This window comes from Gopherus evgoodei, chromosome 7 (genome assembly GCF_007399415.2).
Source record: "Gopherus evgoodei ecotype Sinaloan lineage chromosome 7, rGopEvg1_v1.p, whole genome shotgun sequence".
Taxonomy (NCBI): Eukaryota; Metazoa; Chordata; order Testudines; family Testudinidae; genus Gopherus; species Gopherus evgoodei.
The window spans coordinates 16,804,399-16,825,661 of record NC_044328.1 but is presented as its reverse complement, the minus strand read 5'-3'; the positions used below and the strand labels follow the sequence as shown (position 1 = coordinate 16,825,661).

Below are 21,263 nucleotides of genomic sequence, written 5' to 3'. Positions count from 1 at the left end.
AGAGCCAAATTCACATAATTAAAAAAAAATACAAGTTGTATTAATATAACCGCAAAGGTTTTTGGTAGGGTGGATTGATTTTTAAATCATTAATTTAAATGAAGTGGAAAGCCTTGATTAAAATCAATGATTTAAACCAACTTTTCCATTTGTGTGTTAGTTATTTTCTAGAGAGAGGTGCATTCTTATTAATTAATATAACCATTAAAACATGTTGGTTTACAACTAAATGAGCCGTTATGCTAGAATTGGTACATCTTTTTGCTACCAAGGAAGCAGAACTGTATACATTTATAACTATATATTTACTTAAGCAAATGTATATTTTAATATTTTCAGATTAATAATTATATATTTTTAGTTTGTTAGAAAATGGAGAATGACCTACTGATTTACCAGATAATTAACTTTTTTGCTGATGATTTGTGTCAAGTTACATTAAGATGGTAACTGAAATGTAATTAAACACATAAGAGTATTAAACTTACTTTGATTAAACAAAACAACCTTAAATGTTTTAGAAACATAAACTTCTCTTATCAAAACATGTTTTATGTTTACAACTAAATGATTTATTAAACAAAGGGATAAATTATAGTAAATATGCCTAAATTAAAGTGACTGAAGCTTTTGTTCCTACTCACCTAAGTCTCTTGAAAATGACATCGAAGTTACATAGGCTTGATCCATTATGCCATTTTTTAAAAGCTTGACCTCAAAAGTTAGCTATTTCTCCCCTGATTCTTTCTTAATATAGAAAACCAGCCTTTAACTCAAAGTTTGATTAGAGGCTCGTGGATTCAGCATATTTATTTGTTTATTTAAATGTTTTAGGAGATTATAATTTTAGCCCTTAACATATTTTGTATTAAATTAAAATTTCATTTTAAACAGGTTTATTGTTAGAAAAATTTATAATTTAAATAACAAAATAAAAAAATCAAATTTAAATAAAAAATCTGATTTTTAATTTTAAAAAAAGAGGGCTGTCAAGCAATTAAATTAATCATGATTAACTGCGCGATTAAAAATTAATCAGTATTCATCGCACTGTTAAACAATAGAATACCATTTATTTAAATATTTTGGCTGATTTCTACATTTTCAAATATATTGATTTCAATTACAACATAATACAAAGTGTACAGAGCTCATTTTATATTTATTTTTGATTATGAGTATTTGCACTATAAAAAACAAAAGTAATAGTATTTTTCAGTTCACCTAATACAAGTACTGTAGTGCAGTCTCTTTATCATGAATATTGAACTTACAAATGTAGAATTACGTACAAAAAAACCCTGCATTCAAAAACAAAACAGTGTAAAGCTTCAGAGCCTAAAAGTGCACTCAGTCCTACTTCTTGTTCATCCAGTTGCTCAGACCAACAAGTGTTTACATTTACAGGAGATAACGCTGCCCGCTTCTTGTTTACAATGTCTCCTAGAAGTGAAAAGAGGCATTCACATGGTGCTGTTGTAGCCAGCGTCACAAGATATTTACATGCCAGATGCGCTAAAGATTCATATGTCCCTTCATGCTTCAACCACCATTCCAAGGGACATGCGTCCATGCTGATGATGAGTTCTGCTTGATAACGATCCAAAGCAGTGTGGACCGTTGTATATTCATGAGTCAAATGCCACCAGCAGAAAGTTAATTTTCTTTTTTGGTGGTTCGAGTTCTACAGTTTCCACATACGAGTGTTGCTGTTCTAAGACTTTTGAAAGCATGCTCCACACCTCGTCCCTCTCAGATTTTGAAGGCACTTCAGATTCTTAAACCTTGGGTCTAATGCTGTAGCTATCTTTAGAAATCCCACATTGGTACCTTCTTTGTGTTTTGTCAAATCTGCAGTGAAAGAGTTCTTAAAATGAACAACACGTGCTGGATCATCCTCTGAGACTGATATAACATGAAATATATGGTAGAATGTGGGTAAAACAGAGCAAAGGACATACAATTCTTCCCCAGGGAGTTCAGTCACAAATTTAATTAACACCTTATTTCTTTAGTAAGCATCATCAGCATGGAAGCATGTCTTCTGGAATGGTGGCCAAAGCATCAAGGGGCATATGAATGTTTAGCATATTTGGCATGTAAATACCTTTCAGTGCCAGCTACAAAAGTGCTATGCAAATGCCTGTTCTCACTTTCTGCCATTGTAAATAAGACACTGTAAGTAAGAAGAGGGCAGCATTATCTCCTGTAAATGTAAACAAACCTGTTTGTCTTAGCGATTGGCTGAACAAGAAGTAGGACTGAGTGGATTGGTAAGCTCTGAAGCTTTACATTGTTTTGTTTTTGAGTGCAGTTATATAACAAAAAAAAATCTACATTTATAAGTTGCACTTTCACAACAAAGATTGCACTACAATACTCGTATGAGGTGGATTGAAAAATGCTGTTTCTTTTATCATTTTTACAGAGCAAATATTTGTAATAAAACATAATATACATTTTAATTTCAGTTACAACACAGAAGTCTCTCTCTCTCTCTCTCTCTCTCTCTCTCTCTCTCTGAAAATGTAAAAAAAATCCAAAATATTTATTAAATTTCAGTTGGTATTCTATTATTTAACAGTGCGATTAAAACTGCAATTAATTCTTTATAGTGATTACTTTTTTTGAGTTAATTGCATGAGTTAACTGCGATTAATCGACATCCCTAAAAAAAAAATCAATTTTTATCCATCCTGTATTTTGGCAAAGGTAAGCTTTGTCTAATCTTCAAGACGTTTATGATTAGCTTAGGGCGTATTCTTGCTGCAGGTATTGTATTTGTTTTATTACTGCTTAAGTATATTTCTAATGTGTAATTTTGTTGCCATGGGAGAAAATAAAATCTTTTAAAAGAAGAACTAATGTTGATGATTTGACTTAACTGCTCATTTTAGGATTTAGTTGGTTTAAGGTTCCATTTATTGCCTCCTGAATTCATGTTACTGTGGAGATAACAGTTTTATGTCAAAAGTCTTAGACCAACGATTGGCAATTCGTAATATGCTCTCATTCTAAGGCAGTCAACCAAGTTTTATCCTTGGCAATAAATTCTGTAGCTTTTGATGGTTTAAAACAGATTTTTGTGCATTTTTATTTTTATGACTGGTTGACAGTGCTGTATATCTTATATGAATTCTAGAAGCAGAAATCGTTTAAATGTATTGGTAATTTCAGTGGAAAGATTTTATTATTAAAGTAACTTGAAAAAATCGTGAATTGAGTACGTGATATGGTAACTTTAATGCTGTGTATGGAAAGAGAAACAGTCAAAGTGTACTGTTGACAGAATTACCAATATACTTAGAAATGCAAAATTACTTCCTAGACAGCATTAGGTTCTGATCCTGCCCTGAGCTCCATTATGGTGGGTCTTCACTGAAGTCAATGGGGATCCATGCTGAGATTTCAGGACTGAGGCCTTAGTCATTGGCTTAGTGTACAAGCTGTTAAAGTGTCATCTTATTGCCTTCTAAGTTGAGATTTAAAGCAGTATTTTAAATGTTCACTGCCCTCCATTGCAAACTGTTGTAAATTCATCATTGTTCCTATATTTGTTTCTGCAGTTGTGTGTATAAATGTGTATGCCAGCAGCATTCGGAACAGATGTATAGTGACCTAATAAAAAAGATAACTAACCACTTAGAGAGAGTCTCAAAGGAGCTGCAGGTAAGAAGCTGCACAATCTAATTTTGTTGTTTTCCTGGGATCTACCATTGTACTGGAACCAGCATTTAGGAAGGGGTTGCTATCAAGATTAGTGCCTGCAATTCAGGAAATTGATATCTAATTAACAGACAGAGATTTAGACAATAGCACAATCGTAGGAAAGTTTAGACTGTATAACACTGGCTTAGACTTGGTTCATATTTGGCAAGTTGTCATTGCAAGCATAAGAGCTGAGAGTTAATAGATTTTAAAATGAAAGCTTTGATAGTGGAAATCTGAACATAATGCAGACTACAAATGCATCAAACAGGTGCTTTACTCAGCTTTGCTAATCTAAAGCACACAAGGTCACTTACAATCCACGTAGATCAGAAAGTGGAGACCTTTGTGCATATTAAAAGAAAAAGCTTGGTGAGTTATGTATGAGATGGTAAAACGTAGGTGTAAATTGTGTACCGTTAAATACAAATTCTTTGAGATAGAGACAAATGTGCATTTTTCTTACCTATCTCTAGATGTCAGTGGTTTACAGCAATCATAATACAGCTTGTGTGTTACTATCGCACTCTGCATTTCTGATATTTGTACAGTGTCTTTCATCCATTTCTTTTGTGTGTTGTGTTATGTTTGGAATTTCTAACATGGAAATATAATGTAGCATTGTCCAAATTGTTATCACTTGGTCAACTGGAAGTCTAGGGCAGCCGGAAAGTTTTCAAACAGCAGGCTGAAAATGGAAAACTATAGCTGTACTTTTATTGCTATGCTGTAAGTAGTTCTGTTCATGTTTATTTCAAGTGAATGTTGCACTGACATTAGTTGTTAACAATTAACTAAAATTACAACAGAGTCATGTAATTGACTTTAATCACTTTTGAAAACTGATATTATAGTTACTTGCTGACTTAAAAGTCAAGCAGTAACACAAAACATATAGGAGTCTTCAAATATAGCAGATCTTTGTTTTCACTTGGTGAAAATATAGTACCTTGCCTATAAACCTCACTTATTTCCCCACAATGCTTCAAATTAATGACGGGGTTTTTTGCTGCTTTTAATTAAGATCTGTTTTTGGTTTTTAAATATAAATGAACACATCAAAAATATGTAATAATGTGATCATGCTGATGTTACTCTCATCTAAATTAAGGCTGTAAGCATTTTGGGGCAGGGGCTCATTCTTTGTCTACTGTGAACTGCCTAGTACACCTTTCTGTGCTGTAAAAGTAACCAAGAAATAAAAATAATTCCCTTACAATGTCTTACATCCCCACATAAGAGCCATCCCAGCAGTTCTACAACATTAGTTATAGTTGCTGGTTGCAATATCTAGAATTAAGTCTTCAGTTCAGGTCCTGCTGAATTGGTGCTGTATACACGTTTTTGCTTCCATTTGTATGAGAATTGACAATCATCGCAGTGGTTCAGCTAGTCCTTCTAATTCCATCCTACGATGCAATGCTTTGTGTTTGGAAATTTCCTAAAAATCCCTTGCTCTCTGCTGTAGTACTGGCTTCTGAGATGGTTCCTTCAGGAATTTAAGAATTTACTATTTTTAAAGGCTTTTGTGCATGGACGCACTAAATTCTTCTTCTAAAAATAGCTGCTATAACCTATTGCAAGAATAAGTGAGACAACTATTTCTTGCAGTCTCTGTCTTTGCAACAGCTTCTTTGCTTAGATTGAACACACCTTCTGACAGGTGATAGAATTATTATGGTATGATGTAATGTTATGACCTTTGACTCTAGCTGTAATATTTTGTTTCATATACAACAAATCATATAATTTGGAACGTGCATGGCCAAAGATTCCTCACTTAGCCTGGGTTCCTACAAGAAAATCTCAGTAGAATAAAAGAATGGCCATACTAGGCTAGATAGACCAGTGGTCTGACCCAGTATCTCCATCTTCTGATGGTGGCCAGTGCCAGGTGCTTCAGAGGGAATGAAAGAACAGGGCAATTACTGAATGATCTGTTCCCTGCCTTCCAGTCCCAGCTTCTAGCAGAAAAACTAATTGGCAATAATTCTAGTAGGCAGTTTTGTCCGTGTCTACCAGGCCCATAGTTGCACACTGGCATTTTGGAGAATGGTAAATTCTCTTGCTAAAACAATTCATTTTTTTATGTACTCATAACGAGGGAGGTGGGACATTTTGGTATTTTAATCATGCCTTCTTATTTTCACAGTTAAACTCCACCAGTTTATACTTGCATGTTTTCAAAATCTCTCTTTATACTCTCTAATGTAGAACTATACGTTCACTAAGTGATCAAGAACCAGTTTAAAGATGTATTACAAAATAAAACTGAGCATCTTGGTTTCTTGTTAGGACAACAGTTTTGTGTTTTTCCAGCTATTTCTGTACTTTCCAAAGTATTTAATTACAAAACTGACTCTTGGGGAGTGACATTTCTGCTGCTTACCCTAAACTCTCTTATTTAACTGAAAAAAATCTGGCTTAACGTAACATAAATCATTGTCAGTGTCTTCTTATTTTGGTTTAGTTTCATATATTAAGGAGCTGACTTAAACTGAAACAATGTTATCCAGCTTTAAATTGGTTTTAAGAATGTCCATACAGGAATTTGCACAAGGTTTAACTAAATTCACTTTTTAAAAAGATGTTCAGTTTAAACCACTGCAACTCTATTTAGAACAGGCCTTAAATGTTAGATTATTTGTCAGGTATCTATCTCTGAACCTGTCTGGGAAACCTCTAGCACACCATTAATGCTATACAAATAATTAAAAATTATTGCTGTTTAAATCTCAAGATTATGGAATTTCGTATTCATAAATATAGTTCTAGCTTTAACTTCAGTGGATAGAACTCCCTGTTGTGGAATGGTTACCTGTAGTTCAACTCATACATAAAAGCTTTCACACTGTAAAATGATGGAGTGTGTGTGAAAGGATTCTAACACTCACAACTTGAGGTGATGTTAAACAATTTGCACTGTGGGTCTGATTGTACAAGTTCTCTGCAGGTGAACTCACACTGAATTCATGAGAGCTTTGCTCACAGAAGGCTTCCAGGATTGGACCTTGAAAGTGGCTTTAGTAAGCAGAGGATTTTGTGCTATACAACTGTCGTGGGTTCCCAATCTTAGCATAGTAAGCTAGTAGCATTGTACAAAGATTTTTGCCTGCATCAGCCAATTTCAGCTGCCTCTCCTTCAGTTTTGCTTGCTGTAATCTGCACTGGAGCTTGGTTTACTCCAAATGACAGTTTCACAAAGCAAGTTAGACTGTGTACAACTCAACTGTAGGTGGGTATCAGTGGAGTACTGGGTCCAGAGCAGACTCATCATAAAAGGTCCACTTGAACACCTATTGAAATAAATGAAAAAACCTCTGCTAATTTTAATGAGGGCTTGTTTGTCTCAGAGTGCAGATCAAAGCGTGAAATTGTATCTAGTAACAGGTACCAGATGTGTGAGTGGGACAGGAATTGGTGTGGAATTTATAAAGGGAGACATGGTTGGGGGTATTTGTAGCTGCTGCATAGCATGTAAACATTGTTCTAAAATACTAAGCAAGATGGTTAAGTTTTAAAGTAAACCTCTACCTCGATATAACGTGACCCGATATAACATGAATTTGGATATAACACGGTAAAGCAGTGCTCGGGGGAAGGCTGCGCACTCCGGTAGATCAAAGCAAGTTCAATATAACACGGTTTGACCTATAACACGATAAGGTTTTTTGGCTCTCGAGGACAGCGTTATATTGAGGTAAAGGCGTAGTATCAGTTTTTGGCATTTTTGTTGCCGGCTGCCAGTCTGGCACCAACCCTCCTCTTTTTCAATTTGGCTTGGAACCAGCTATAGCAGACTCTGGCAAATGAGTAGGAGCAAATAAGACCTGGAGGAATACAAGGATGTAAAGAAATTGGTCAGGAAAGTAGTTGCAAAAGCAAATATATTCGAAGAACTTTACACAAGACTAGGAACAAAGACTTGACACAAGCATTGGACAAAGGGCTAAAGATATAAAGGAAGTGAGGTTCGTCAAAGATGAAACTGGTGTGATGTTGGCTGATGGTAGTTGCATAAAGATAAATGGAGAAGGTATTCTGAACATCTTTTAAATGAAGCAAACCCAAGAGAGCAAGGCAACTTTGATATGATGAACTTAGGTGTAGTGAAGCCTATCACACCAATCTACTGTGGTTGGAACATTTTTTTCCATGCCTGACTGAAGATAACACATTTATTTTTTCTATAAAAGGGGGATATTTAAAGTTTTTAAAGGACTATGTGTCATTTAAGTTGGAGCAGGACAGATTGTAGTCTGGAAACTACCTATTACTCTCTAGCACTTAAAAATTCTTAAGACGTAGTATTTCAGTGCATAGATGGCCCACAGCACGGCAACTATTCTACAGTACTGTAGCTGAGCAGACAAACACTTGCCTAACTGATGGGATTTATTAGGGATAGATACAGAAGATGGGGCCTTGTACAAGGTGGTAATAGTATAATTTTGTGGCAAGAGAGTGGGTGATAATTGAAATGGCAGGCTTGCAAAATGTCATCTCAGCAAGCAGAGCAGTTAGCAGCAGTTGTGTAACAGCTGCATTAGAGAGCATCTGTGTATAACCAGTATGCCAGAACAAACTAGTCATCCTCACGTTGAAATTTCCTATTGGGAACACTGAACAAAAAAAGGTTGTAAAGCTGTCAAATATCTGAACATAATGCTTGAGCATTTGATATCTCTGGACAGGCTTTTTAGTTTTGCTGGTTTCTAGTCTTATTAAAACCTATGCTCTATCTGTAGTGGGTTTATCACAGAGATGCTTTTACTTGACACAATTCCTTCTAGACTAGAGAATATTTGTCCCATGTACATATTCTTTTGAATACTGCATTAAGGGGCCAGTTCACCGTCCATTGAAGTCAATAGAAAGGCTTAATGATTTCAGAGGGATTGAAAAGAGCCCTAAAAATGCAAGAGGAAATGGTGTTTATAAACTTAGAATCTTTAGCTTTCCTAATGTCCAGTATTACTCCTGGTTATCAATTTGAGATTGATGAAGTGGTTGCTAGCCCACGAAAGCTTATGCCCCCCAAAATGTGTTAATCTCTAAGGTGCCACAAGGACTCCTTGTTGTTTTTGCTGGTACAGACTAACACAGCTACCACTCTGAAATTTGAGATTTATAACTTGTACCGTAGATGGCAGTAGAATCCAAATAAGTTTAGTTGCAAAGTAGTTTAGACTTTGCAGAGGGCTGTATTTTAATTTTGACACAGGCAGCAGTTCTGTCTAGAATGAATACTGCTATACCACTTGCAAACTTAAAAAAAAGACCAATTAACTTTTTTTCTTAACGTTAATGGATCACAGCCGCTTCTACACCCCCGTTAAAGTTACAAAACATACAAAGTACAATGTATTGCGTCAGTATTCATTGCCTTGCGTCTCCTCTGTTTCAAATTGATTGCCAGGCTCCCACTTCATACATTCTTTGCTGGAGAAACTACAGTGTAAAGGGGTGGATGTAAAATGAATCTACAAGGCTGAATAACACTTCATTAGGTGACACTGAAAAGTTAACAGAAACAGAATAGGAAAATATTGCTTAGTTTGAAAGAGTGTATTCTTGGATATCAATAGTAGGGTGGGCTGGTGAGCAGCCCAAACCACAAACAGAAGCCAAAGTATATTTAATTAAAATATGTAGTGTGTGTGCCACTTGTCATAGATCATAAACTTTATAAGATAGGGACTGTCATCCTGTTTGTGGAAAGTACCTACATTTTGGGTGCTACTAGAATTCAAATAATATTGGTGTAGTGGGAGGAGAGAGTTGAGCACAGGATGGCTCACTGCCATAGGGGTTCTCACCTCTCTGATCACCATTTATTGGAGTGAGTGGGTCTGTTGAATGGCCCTTCTCTTTCGGGTCTTCTCTGTTGCATCTGTGGAGAGACTTTGGGCCAGGATTTCTTTGTCTTATCCCCCCTTCCCTCCAGCTAATAGGCAGAGAAGTTGACTGTGTGCCCCAGTAAAAATGGAGTATGCTTATTGAACCTTTTCCTAAGAGCCAGATTGCATGTGTGTGGTGAGTGGGCTGAGCAGAATTTCAGAAATGAGGCAGCTGAAAAATGGCTAATTTGGCATTCTTTAGACATTAATAGAGACCTCCTTCCGGTCTGTCTAGGCAGAGGGCTTGTGGGGTTCCTTTGGCTTGGCAGCCCTGAGTTCAGTTTTCTGATGGACTTAGTCCCAAAAAGCTGAAAAAACTAAATTTAATCTCATAATTTTTAGTGGATATTTTGTTGGAAAAACTTAATCTTTAATGGGTGTGGCCATGAAAAAAAAATCAACACATCCATTTCTGTTGTAGAAGCTTGAGAGATTAATCTTCCCAGTGTGAAAAACAGCAAAAATTAATTGCACATGTGGATGTGCCTAATTAGACAGTGACAGTGAGAGACGTGATCATTCCTGGTATTGCACTTACATAAGTTGCTCTAGTTGGGGAATTATTTGTTACGCTTTCCTTTTTCAAACTAGTAGTCAGAATTTTATTAAATATGAACATCTCACTTTGAAATCACTAACTTGAAGTTATGTTGGTCATTTACTTTTCATCATGATTCTCTGTAACAGAGAACCACCCCTACTTCTTATCAAAATGGGTTTATTTAGTAATTTTTTGGTAATGTTTTATCACGTTGTTCTAACGGCTTGCACCAGGTTTTAAAACTGTATGGAAATAGATGTGTGGTGTTCTAGCAGTTAATTGTTTCCTTGTGGTAAGTGTGCAAACATCTTTAGCCATGATGCGTCTGTCAAGCAACTAGCTGTCAAACTTGGAAACACTCTATGCATCCATCTTAATTTGAATTTCCATTTAGTATCTCAGTTTAACGAAGAGCCATATAAATAAGAAGCTAAATGCTTAAAACTACCAAATAATTTATTGTTAGTGTTTGTTTGGAGTCAGACACTGATTATTAAATTATAAAACTTAGTTAAAAATCCCTTTTTTTTTTTTTTTTTTTTTTTTTTGCAAATATGGGACCTTAAAATTCTAAAGTGCAAGAAAAGCATCTCAAAATAGTATGTCTAGGTAACGTTCATATGAAAAGGTCATTGCGTCTATCTTTTCAGTTAGAGCCGTATACATTTCTAAAAATCGTCAGAATTAATTCTAGTGCTAGGAAGCCAAACCTGGCATAGCGTAGAATTATGCTGATGAAATTTTGGCTGTTGTATGTCTTCTGCTTTCAAAGCGTCTATGCTCCGTCCCTACCCCAACCTTAGAACAAGTCTCCATACGCTGTCCTAAACAGTGTTTTCAATCCATGAAAACAAGAGTTTAATCATTAAGGTAATTGAAAATCAATTAAAATTAGTGGAAGGTAGATGTCTCAATACCTTTTGAGGAGCTCTGCCAAAGGTCTTGTCTACACTGGCAGGTTTCTATGCAGTAAAGCAGCTTTCTGCGCTGGAACTCCCGAGGTGTAGAAACTGCCAAGCCACTTAGTGTGCAGAAATAGCGCAGGTGCAGAGCTCTAAAAACCGCAACCCAACGAGAGGCTTACGGCTTTCTGCGCCGGGGCTAGAGCGCAGCCAGTGCCAGTGTAGATGGCCTGGTTGATTACAGCGCTGTGATAGACCTCTGAGAGGTGTCCCGCAATGCATGTTCTCACCTCTGGTCATTGGTTTGAACTCTAGTGACCTGCCCTCAGGTGACCAACTGTCATCCCCACCCCATAAATTCCTTTGCAAATTTGAAAGTCCCCTTCTTGTTTGCTTGGTGATGCATGCAGTGGTCTCAGCGCATCTTTCCAGGTGGCCATGTCTGCTCCACGCACCAGGCGATCCCCTGCTTGGAGCAGTGCCGAGCTGCTGGACCCCATCAGCACCTGAGGAGAGGAGGCTGTGCAGTCCCAGCTGCACTCCAGCCATAGGAATTACGATACCTACAGAGAGATTTCACGATGCATGATAGAAAGGGGTTATGACTGGGACATATTGCAGTGTAGGGTAAAAGTGAAGGAGCTGTAGAACACCTGCCACAAGGTGCGAGAGGCAAACCACCGCTCCAGTGCTGTGCCCATGAGCTGCCGGTTCTACAAAGAGCTGGACGCGATACTCGGTGACGACCCCACCTGCACTGCAAAGGCCCCTAGGATACTTCGTTGGCTTGCATGCCACTCGAGAGTGAACCGAGCCAGGAGGCAGAAATCTTGGACGAAGAGGCAGAGGTTGACTCGGAGGCCAGAGATGTATGGAATGATTGGTTTTGAACATATTAGAAGTAGCATTAGTGTTTCTTTATGAAAATACTGGCAACAGTGAAATTACCTTTTTAGAAGTTAGAATTCTGGCATGTGAAGATGAGGCAATATTTGAGGTGTGGCTAAATGACTGCACACCTAACCGCAGGAATTAATTTAATGCAAACCATTTTGAGTGAGCACTAGAGTCGGTGTGGTAGATCCGCTTGAGAAATGTGCATCTCTTTCTGCCACTGCACAGGGTTCAACCACTGTTGCAGTCCTCATGCTCTTCTCAGCATAAGAACTACCTGCTTCTCCTAGCATTGTGGGAAGGAGACGGTGCAAGGGAAGGCATGTTCCCTGTTCAAGTTTAATAGCAAACTTGACTGGCCTTGGAGAGTAGCAAACCCCTTGAGAGTGGTGCTGTTGCTTCTGCCCTAGAAACTTCATAAGGCATTATGTCTCACACCACCTCCAACTAAACGTCTGAAACGCCTCACACTGAAAAACTCAGCAAAACCCAGACACACAGTTTCTTGAGGAACAAATGCTTCCTGGATTCCCACTTAGGCAATGTGGCTCCACACTACCTTATATGCCGAGCAGTGGCTTAATGTCACTATAAGGCCTAAGAGCTAGATCAGGGGCGGGCAATTGGGTTTCCAAAAATATATGGAAGGCCAGTTAGGGGAGGCTGTGTCTCCCCAAACAGCCAGGCGTGGCCTGATCCCTGCCTCCTATCCGACTCCCCCTGCTTCTTGCCCCCTGACAGCTCTCCGGGACTCCACCCCATCCAACTCCCCTGTTCCCTGTCCCCTGACCACCCCCAGACCCCCCACTTCTGTCTCCTGCTGCCCCATCCAACCCCCCCTCATTCCTGACTGACCCCCCTGGTACCCCTGCCCCATCCAACGCCCCTGTTCCCCGCCCTCTGACTGCCCCGACTCCTATCCACACCCCTGGCCCCAACCACCCCCAGAATTCCCCTGCCCTCTATCAAACCCCACCCCTCATTCCCCACTCCTTGCCCCCTTATCGCGCCACCCAGAGCACTGGGTCAGGCTGTGGCTCTGCACTTGCGCTGCCCGGCTGCCCAGAGCGTTGCGCCAGTGGTGAGGCGAGCTGAGGCTGTGGGTATGGGGGGATAGCAGGGGAGGGGCTGGGGGCCAGCCTCCCGGGTCAGGAGCTCAGGGGCCAGGCAGGAGGGTCCCGCGGGCCGCAGTTTGTCCACTTCTGAGCTAGATCCTAAAAATGGATCTATGCAGGCACACTTCAGTGCCCATACAGATTCATTGTCAGGATCTAGCCCTGACAGACTAAACCTTTCAAAAGAATGTTTGGATGCTTAGTTAAATGTACATACTTGATTGTTCTAAATAATGGTTTATTTTACAGCCATGCTGGAGGTATAATTGGACATATTTGTCAGAATAATGATGCATTTCTGGGTGGGAAACTGGGTGTTGTAGGCTAAGGCCTGGTCTACACTAGGGGCGGGGTCAATGTAAGATACACAATTTCAGCTACGGGAATAGTGTAGCTGAAGTCGAAGTATCTTATTTCGACTTATCTCCCGTCCTCACAATGTGGGATCGACGGCCGCAGCTCCCCCTGTCGACTCCGCTACCGCCACTCGTCCTGGTGGAGTTCCGGAGTCGACGGAAATGCGTTCGGGGATCGATATATCGCGTCTCATCTAGACACGATATATCAATCGCTGATAAACCAATCGCTACCCACCGATTCAGTGAGTATCTGGACGTACCCTAAGTTTTTGCTGGGTGTCTTGGTGGAGGTTGTTCTAATTCTAATTGGAAATAGGAGTTCTAGATTAATATGTGACTTGCCCCTCTTGGACCAAGTGTTGCATCCTTTTTAGCTTTGGGAGTTTTGAGTTGAAAGTGTCTTTCATGGTGTCCTACATTTGTGTCTTCCTTTGTGTTAAAATTACTCCTTCCCTTTTACCATTTCTTGCAGGCCAGCCCTCCAGATCTGTATATTGAAAGATTTAACATAGCTCTTGGACAATATCTGGGAGCATTGCAGAGCATTGTGCCTCTTTTCATATATATGGTAAGTTTAGAACATTCTTTTTGAATAGACTATGTCCATGCACATTGAGATGTTAACTGAAAGTGGAAAGAGCTAAGTGCAACTTTAATGACTTATTTTCATACAGAATTTAGTAGTCGTTGCTTTTGCTGCTGGTATCACACTTATGATCAAATTTAGAAAGACAAGAAAAGCAATGCAATTAAATTGAGAGGCGTTTGCTATTTTTCTGCCTCGCCAGTGTCTTCAAAGCAGAAAGACTGATTTTTTTTCTTTTTGTATTGACAGCAAAAAATCAACTTTTGTGTAATTTTTTAAACGTACTATGAGTTTGACCAGCTCATAGGCTTGTATGTTGGCCTGGTAGGTTGGGTGCATTATGGAGAAGATGATTTCTCTCTTTAGGTTGCACGAATTCTCTAGGCCTACAATGGCTTCTTGTAATCATGTAGCGGGGGGAACCACACAAACAAAAAAACTAAAACAACCAACCCTATCATATGGTTTCTTGGAAGTATAAATAGCCATATTGATAATGGAATTCAGCGCATCAGTTGCACCACACAAATTTGTTTACAAAGCTTACAGTTTGCAAGTATTTTTGCAGAAGTTCTAAACTCATTGAACTGTAACTATTGGTCTTCTAGATTTTCTAAATTCCTGCCTGTGGAGTTTATACACTCTTTGATACCTATGCAGAAGGTTATAATAATTCTCTGGGAACCTGTTGGAGCTCCAAGATTTATATTTTTGTAATGAATAACGAAAAACAAAAATAGCATGTGATCTCATCAAATATAGTTTATGCATTGGACTTCACTCAAGAATATGAATAGAAGGAATATTTCATATCTAGATCAAGAAACTGTTAGTTAATATTTTTAAAAATGTCTTATACTTTTAATCTGAAGCTCTGTTTAAAAAAAATCCCTTTCCTAGATGCAAACATTTTTTGTTAGAAGAAGGGGGAGTGCGTGTACGCATGTGCTTAATTCATTTGCCACAATTTTAGCTAAGGGGTTACTCCTGTATCTTTATTATAATCCTGCAAATTATAAAAGGAGATGGGGATTCTTCAGTCTCCTCCACGCAAACCAGTGAATAGTAGAGCCAGGGAACACGATGAGGAAGTGAGGATTCTCCAGTCCTCTCCTCGGGAGCTAGCACTGTCTATTTTGCCCAGCTTAATCTCTTGTACCAACCCATTGTGTGCCCCCCACTCAAAAAAAAACCCCAACCCCCCACCAACAACCTCCTACCCTAGATTCCCCAGAGATCTACTTGCTGGTGAAGGGATGAGTCAGTTCAGTCCCTTGAGATGGGATATGAAGAACTAGGCAGAGATAGCTGTACCTCTTTATTTACTCATCTTTGTTGTGATGAATTGGCTCTCTTCAGGAGCGTGCAGTGCTTGCTTTCTGCATGCTATGTAAGAATCAGTTGCATTATCTGTATATGCTTTGAGTTGTCCTTTATTCATGATTTAGAGCCCATATCTAAAATAATATGTTCTTAATGTTCAAGTACATGCTTTTGTCACCAGGAGGTAGGTTTATCGTGTAAAATCCTGGTAAAAGCTCTCTTTAGCGGATTACATTTGGGCATTGCAGTAATTGTATTCTCTTATTCAGTATTATAATAACTTTTTTTTATTTAATCACAGGTTCTGATTGCATAGGTTTCCCCATCCCATCTTTTGTCTTTTTATATAGCAGTCATAACAATGTTATTTCAGCCTGGTGTGAGGGGAAACTTTTTTAATTCTGTTAGTTTCTTGATAGAGAGTTTTTAAGAGTACAGTTAACAGTGTCTGAAAATGATGACAACAAATAAGAAACTGTGATTGTAAATCAAACTGTCAGAACTTACTGATTAGACACTATACATGAGGGCTATGTAAGCAGTAAACAGGCAGATGATAACAGAATCTGCTTTTAACTCTGTTTTAAAAAGAAAAATATAGATTCTTCTTCAAGTAGTGTCCTTATGGGTGTTCCACTGAAGGTGTGCCTGCATCCCTGCACTGCTAATCTGAGAACTTCAATAGCAGTGTCCATTGTGCCCGCACATACATTGTCTCTCCTCGTGCTGTGCCATGAGGCTAGCCAGCATGCGTGGCCTAACCCTCCTCAGTTCCTTCTCAATTGTCCCTGCCTAGAGATGAAGCCATTAGTAGTCCATTAAGACTATCATCTTAATTCACATACCTATAGTTACTAGTTGTTTTTCTATTTTTATTTTATCCTTAAAAAAAAAAAAGACAACTTTTTTTTTCTTTTGGCCTTTTCTCCCCCATTGGGGGACCCTTTTCCCCCAACGGGATATGCCCAGTTTGCTGGGCTTTAAGAGTTGCCTCACTTGTAAAGAGGTGATTCCAGTCGCAGTAAGCATTCTCAGTGCATTCACTGCCTCAGGGAAGGTCACATACAACAAAAGTGTTGACTTTGCCAACAACTCTGGCCAAGATCCTGCAAAGACAGAGAACTTTGCCAGAAGATTATCTTCATGGAGGCAGCTCTCCGACCCCAGTTTCCTGGTAGACCTGAGTCTTCCCCACAGCCTTCTACATCTAAGGGCTGTGGACCCCTCTCACAAATCATCTAAGAGGAGAGCAGGAAGTCCCCATAGTGAGCGCCGAGATAGCTGCAAGTGATTACCATCTCACTCAGTATCTTTGGCACTGGTGCCATCTCAGTCCGGCACCCATGGCTCATGGAAACCGACAGCAACTGGTACTGCTGACGGACCCAATGGGCATGGGCACTGAGTCATCGGCACTGAAAGACAGGAGTAAGCACTGTTCTAAAAAGACGCTCCCAGCCTGCATCAATACTGCCAGTGATGGCTCGCCAGGCAGCCAAGCGACTGGTGCAGAAAAGATCTCTGTCCCCCCTGGCACCACTACCACCATTGGCATGATCGGTACCAGGGGAACTCCGCCATTCATCAAGATACATCCACATCATGGATGCACCAGAGTCCCCTCCTCTCAGTACCGAGAGCTCTGCACTCATGCTTAGCAGAGTCTTGGAAGTATCCCCACTCCCATGCCATGCTCGTCTGTTCTCTAGCGAGTGTTCAAACAGTGAGCCTGAGGAGGTAGTGTTGCAGTACTCCTCCCAAGCACCATATGGTGCTCACTATCAAGAGAGCCCAAGGATATATCCACAGATGGTTCCAACACCACCATCCTGGTATGGCTATCCATGGGTGCCACCACTAGGTTCTATGCCACCACCACCCCAATGGCCATATTGGGACACTTGGGTGGCATGCTGCTAGCATGCCTCTCGAGCTTCAAGCCTCGCTCAAGAACCCTTGAGGCACAGTCCCTTGGCCACACTATCCAGGACTTCGGAATTGTTTCAAGACTTAAAGGAACAGGAAGCCAGAACTGAAGAGGATGTGATACTAGAGACCATATCCTCCATTTCTTCAGACAAAGCCGTTATGCCTTCTCCACAATCTTTCGCAGACTACTTTTGTCCCTTCAGGAGTTGACAAAGAGGGTGGCTGATGCTTTCTAGATTCCATTGAAGGAAGTCAAGGATACCCACCATCAGCTCCTTGATACTCCATTCTTCTGCCTCCCCAAAGATCACCTTCCCGATTCAGGCCATTTTAGACCTGACAAGGGACTGTGTGGCACACCCTGGCATTAGTGGCCCAACCTGCAAGCGAGTGGACAAAAAAATACTATGTGCCCACTAAGGAAGCTGTTATTCCTATTCTCCCATCCACCACTCAACTCCATCATACCATGAACTCCCATGTTCGACAACACCAGTCAAGAACTTCTCTATATGCAAAGGATTGGAAGTGCCTTAATCTGTTCATTAGAAAAGCATACTCCTCAGCCACTCTACAGTTTTGTATTGCCAACTACCAGGCCCTCATGACGAAATACGATTACATAAATTACTCAAAATGGAATGACTTTATTGAAAAGATGCCAGAAGCTCATTGTGACTCATTCAAGGCCATTATCCAGGAGGGCCAATTAGTGACAAAGACATCACTTGCCCACATACTCAGGGTTTAGCTGATTGCCATATTTGGGGTCAGGAAGAAATTTTCTCCAGGGCAGATTGACAGAGGCCCTGGGTTTTTTTTTTTTGTCTTCCTCTGCAGTGTGGGGCACGGGCCACTTGCTGGAGGATTCTCTGCACCTTGAAGTCTTTAAACCATGATTTGAGGACTTCAATAGCTCAGACATAGGTTAGGGGTTTATGACAGGAGTGGGTTGGTGAGATTCTGTGGCCTGCGTTGTGGAGGAGGTCAGACTAGACAATCATAATGATCCCTTCTGACCTTAAAGTCCACCACTGCAATCTGCCCTCGATGCAGCCAACATGGCAGCTAGATCCGTCTCCATGGCTCTGGTGATGCGACAAGTGTCATGGCTCCATTTATTGAGCTTTCCAAAAGAGGTACAGTCCACATGTGAGGGCCTTTCCTTTGAAGGCATGAAGCTCTTTGCCAGGAAGACTGACATCTCCCGTCACATCCTGAAAGACTCCAGCGTTACCCCTGTCCTCGCATAGACCACAGGCATCTCAGTACCAACTTCACTGCCACTACGAGTCACAAAGAAAGAAAGGGAAATTCCCTAATCGCAAACCACCTGGCTCCTAATCTTCATCCTAGCCCTCTATGTCTAAGCACTACTTTTGACGGGCAGGTTGAGGCACCGTTAGACCACTCCCCCCGACTGACACAGCTGACCATTGTTCTAGTGCCACTAATTGGCAGCATTCCAGCCTAGGAATGCATAACATTGGACCAATGGATCCTAGAGATTATTCTAACTGGGTACTCCATCCATTTTTACCTCCCCATTCCTCTCCACAACACCCTTCCCCATTCTCCTTCAGGGACCCTTCTCACAAGAGTTTACTATGGCAGGAGATAGATCTCCCCCTCCGGTTAGGAGCCATAGAACCAGTACCTAACATCTATGAGGCAAGGAGTTCTATGCTCATTATTTCCTAATACCCAAAAGGAAGGAAGGTTTGAGACCCATACTAGTCCTCAGAGCTCTCAACAAGTTTGTCAAGGCTCAAAAATTCAAGATGGTCGCTTTAGCAATGACAGGTACAAGGAGACCTAGATATCCCTAGACCTACAGGACACCTATTTTCATATCTCAATCCTACCAGCTCAGAAACAATTCCTCGGGTTCACTCTGGATCACAACCGCTACCAATACCTCCCCATCAGTCCACAGAGTATTCTCCAAGGTTATCAGTGGTGGCCGCTCATTTACATTCTCAAGGGATACTGATCTACCTCTCCTTGGACTATTGTCTCCTGAGAGCCCAGCCTCTTTGAGAAGCTCTCCCCGTCACCAAAGCTACAATACACTTTGCAGAACTGGGCCTACAGATCAACATCCAGAAGACAATCCTCACTCCAGTGCAAAGCCTGAAATATGTAGGGGCCATCTTGACTCGTCGTACTCATAGACACTGCTCAAAGCAGCCCACAAATACCAACCAGATCTGCTTCCAACTCATAGGGTGTATGGAGAGCGGGGAGGGCAGTCATACCACATTCCAGGCTTCACATTTGATGTCTCCAAATGTGGTTCAGCTCAGTTTACAGACCAAACAAGGACAGACTGGACAAATCCCTGTTATTACCCACCAGGATCAAAAACTCCGTGAACTGGTGAAAGGACCCTGACAATGTTTGCAAAGGGATCCCCTTCTCACAAACATCACCGCCATTACTCCTCATCACCAGCGCTTCACTCATAGGGTGGGCCACGCACCTAAACAGCCTCACAATGCAAGGCAAATGGTCGCCTTCAGAGATATCCCTCCACATCAATGAGCAGATAGCGGTCAGGAAAACCTGCACCCATTTTCTTCCGCTGGTCACAGGAACACACACAAGCCATGTTGTCTTTAAGGATCTTTATGTACTACGTCAGTTGGCAGGGGACCTAGATAGCTCTCACTATACACAACAGTGATGAGCTTATGGAATTGGTACATCTCCCACAACATTACAGTGTCTGCAGCGTACCTTCTGGATACACAAAACTTGATAGTGGCAGTCTCAGTTGCAAATTCCCACACGACCATGAGTGGGAGATACACCCGACAGTACTTCACAGCCAGTGCAGGTGATGGGGGGGATATAGTCTACACACCTGTTTGCCACTCACCTGAACAAGACATGTCCACACTACTGCTCTAGAGCGGGGATGGGACAGCACTCCATTTCCCCTGCTGTCGATGGTCATGCTGAAAATAAAAAGGGATGGAGCTCGTGTCATTCTGATTGTGCCTAGTTGACCGAGTCAGACCTGGTACCCTTACGTGTGTCAGCTCACGACGTGCTCACCAGTCTCTCTCCCGGCCATTCCGCACCTCTTCTCATAGAACAAAGAATATACCCTGCATTCCAACTGAGGAATTCTCCACCTCAAGACATGACTCCTGCTTGGTTCCAACACCTAAAAGCTCCTGTTCAAGGGAGATACAAGAGGTTATGTTACACAGTAGAATGTCCTCGGCATGATGTACTTACCTGCAGAAGTGGGCGAAGTTTCAGATTTGGTCCAGGTTCCAACAGATCTCCCCAGCATCCGTGGCTCTTCCACATATTTTAGATGATGGGGGAGGAATAGCTCAGTAGTTTGAGCATTAGCCTGCAAAATCCAGGGTTGTGAGTTCAGTCCTTGAGGGGGCCACTTAGGGATCTGGGGCAAAAATCCATCTGGGGATTGGTCCTGCTTTGAGCAGGGGGTTGGATTAGATGAACTCCTGAATTCCCTTCCAACCGTCATATTCTATGATTCCATTATTATTTTTTAGCCCTAAAACAGTCTGGACTATGTCAGCTCTCTGAGGGTCCACCTAGTCTAGTGGCTATTAAGCGTTTCACCTACTTTTAGAGGGATACTCAGTGCTGTCACACCCAACTACAAAAAGCTTCCTCAAGTGTATAATAAACCTCTTCCTTCAGCCTCGACTTCCTATCCCCACATGGAACCTGAACCTTGCAGTGAAAGGACTGACTAGGCCCCCCTTCAAACCCATGGCCATCTGTTCACTAATGTACTTATCAGTGACAACGGCCTTCCTGGTAGCGATTACCTTGACCAGGAAAATAGGAGAGAGAGCAGTTCTGATGGCACATCCTCCCTACACAGTATTTTTTCTGGACAAAGTTACGCTCAGACTGCACCCAAGATTCAAAGCCAAGGTAACTTCTCATTTTCACATGAATCAGTTGATTCACCTTCCAATCTTCTACCCTAAGCTTCACCAAGACAAAAGAGAGGCTA

The 21,263-nt window shown here is 40.9% G+C and overlaps 1 protein-coding gene across 2 annotated transcripts in view; it reads left to right on the top strand.

Annotated features, from left to right (window-relative positions):
* The window catches only part of CACUL1 (CDK2 associated cullin domain 1), a 76,913-nt gene that overhangs the window by 16,127 nt on the left and 39,523 nt on the right, over nucleotides 1-21,263 (top strand). Inside the window, exons 3-4 of one of the 2 annotated variants that reach the window (XM_030569591.1) lie at nucleotides 3,567-3,669; nucleotides 13,892-13,987. In XM_030569591.1, coding sequence (XP_030425451.1) covers nucleotides 3,567-3,669; nucleotides 13,892-13,987 — 199 coding nt within the window. The remainder of the gene's footprint in view (nucleotides 1-3,566; nucleotides 3,670-13,891; nucleotides 13,988-21,263) is intronic. The other variant, XM_030569593.1, reaches the window with a different exon arrangement.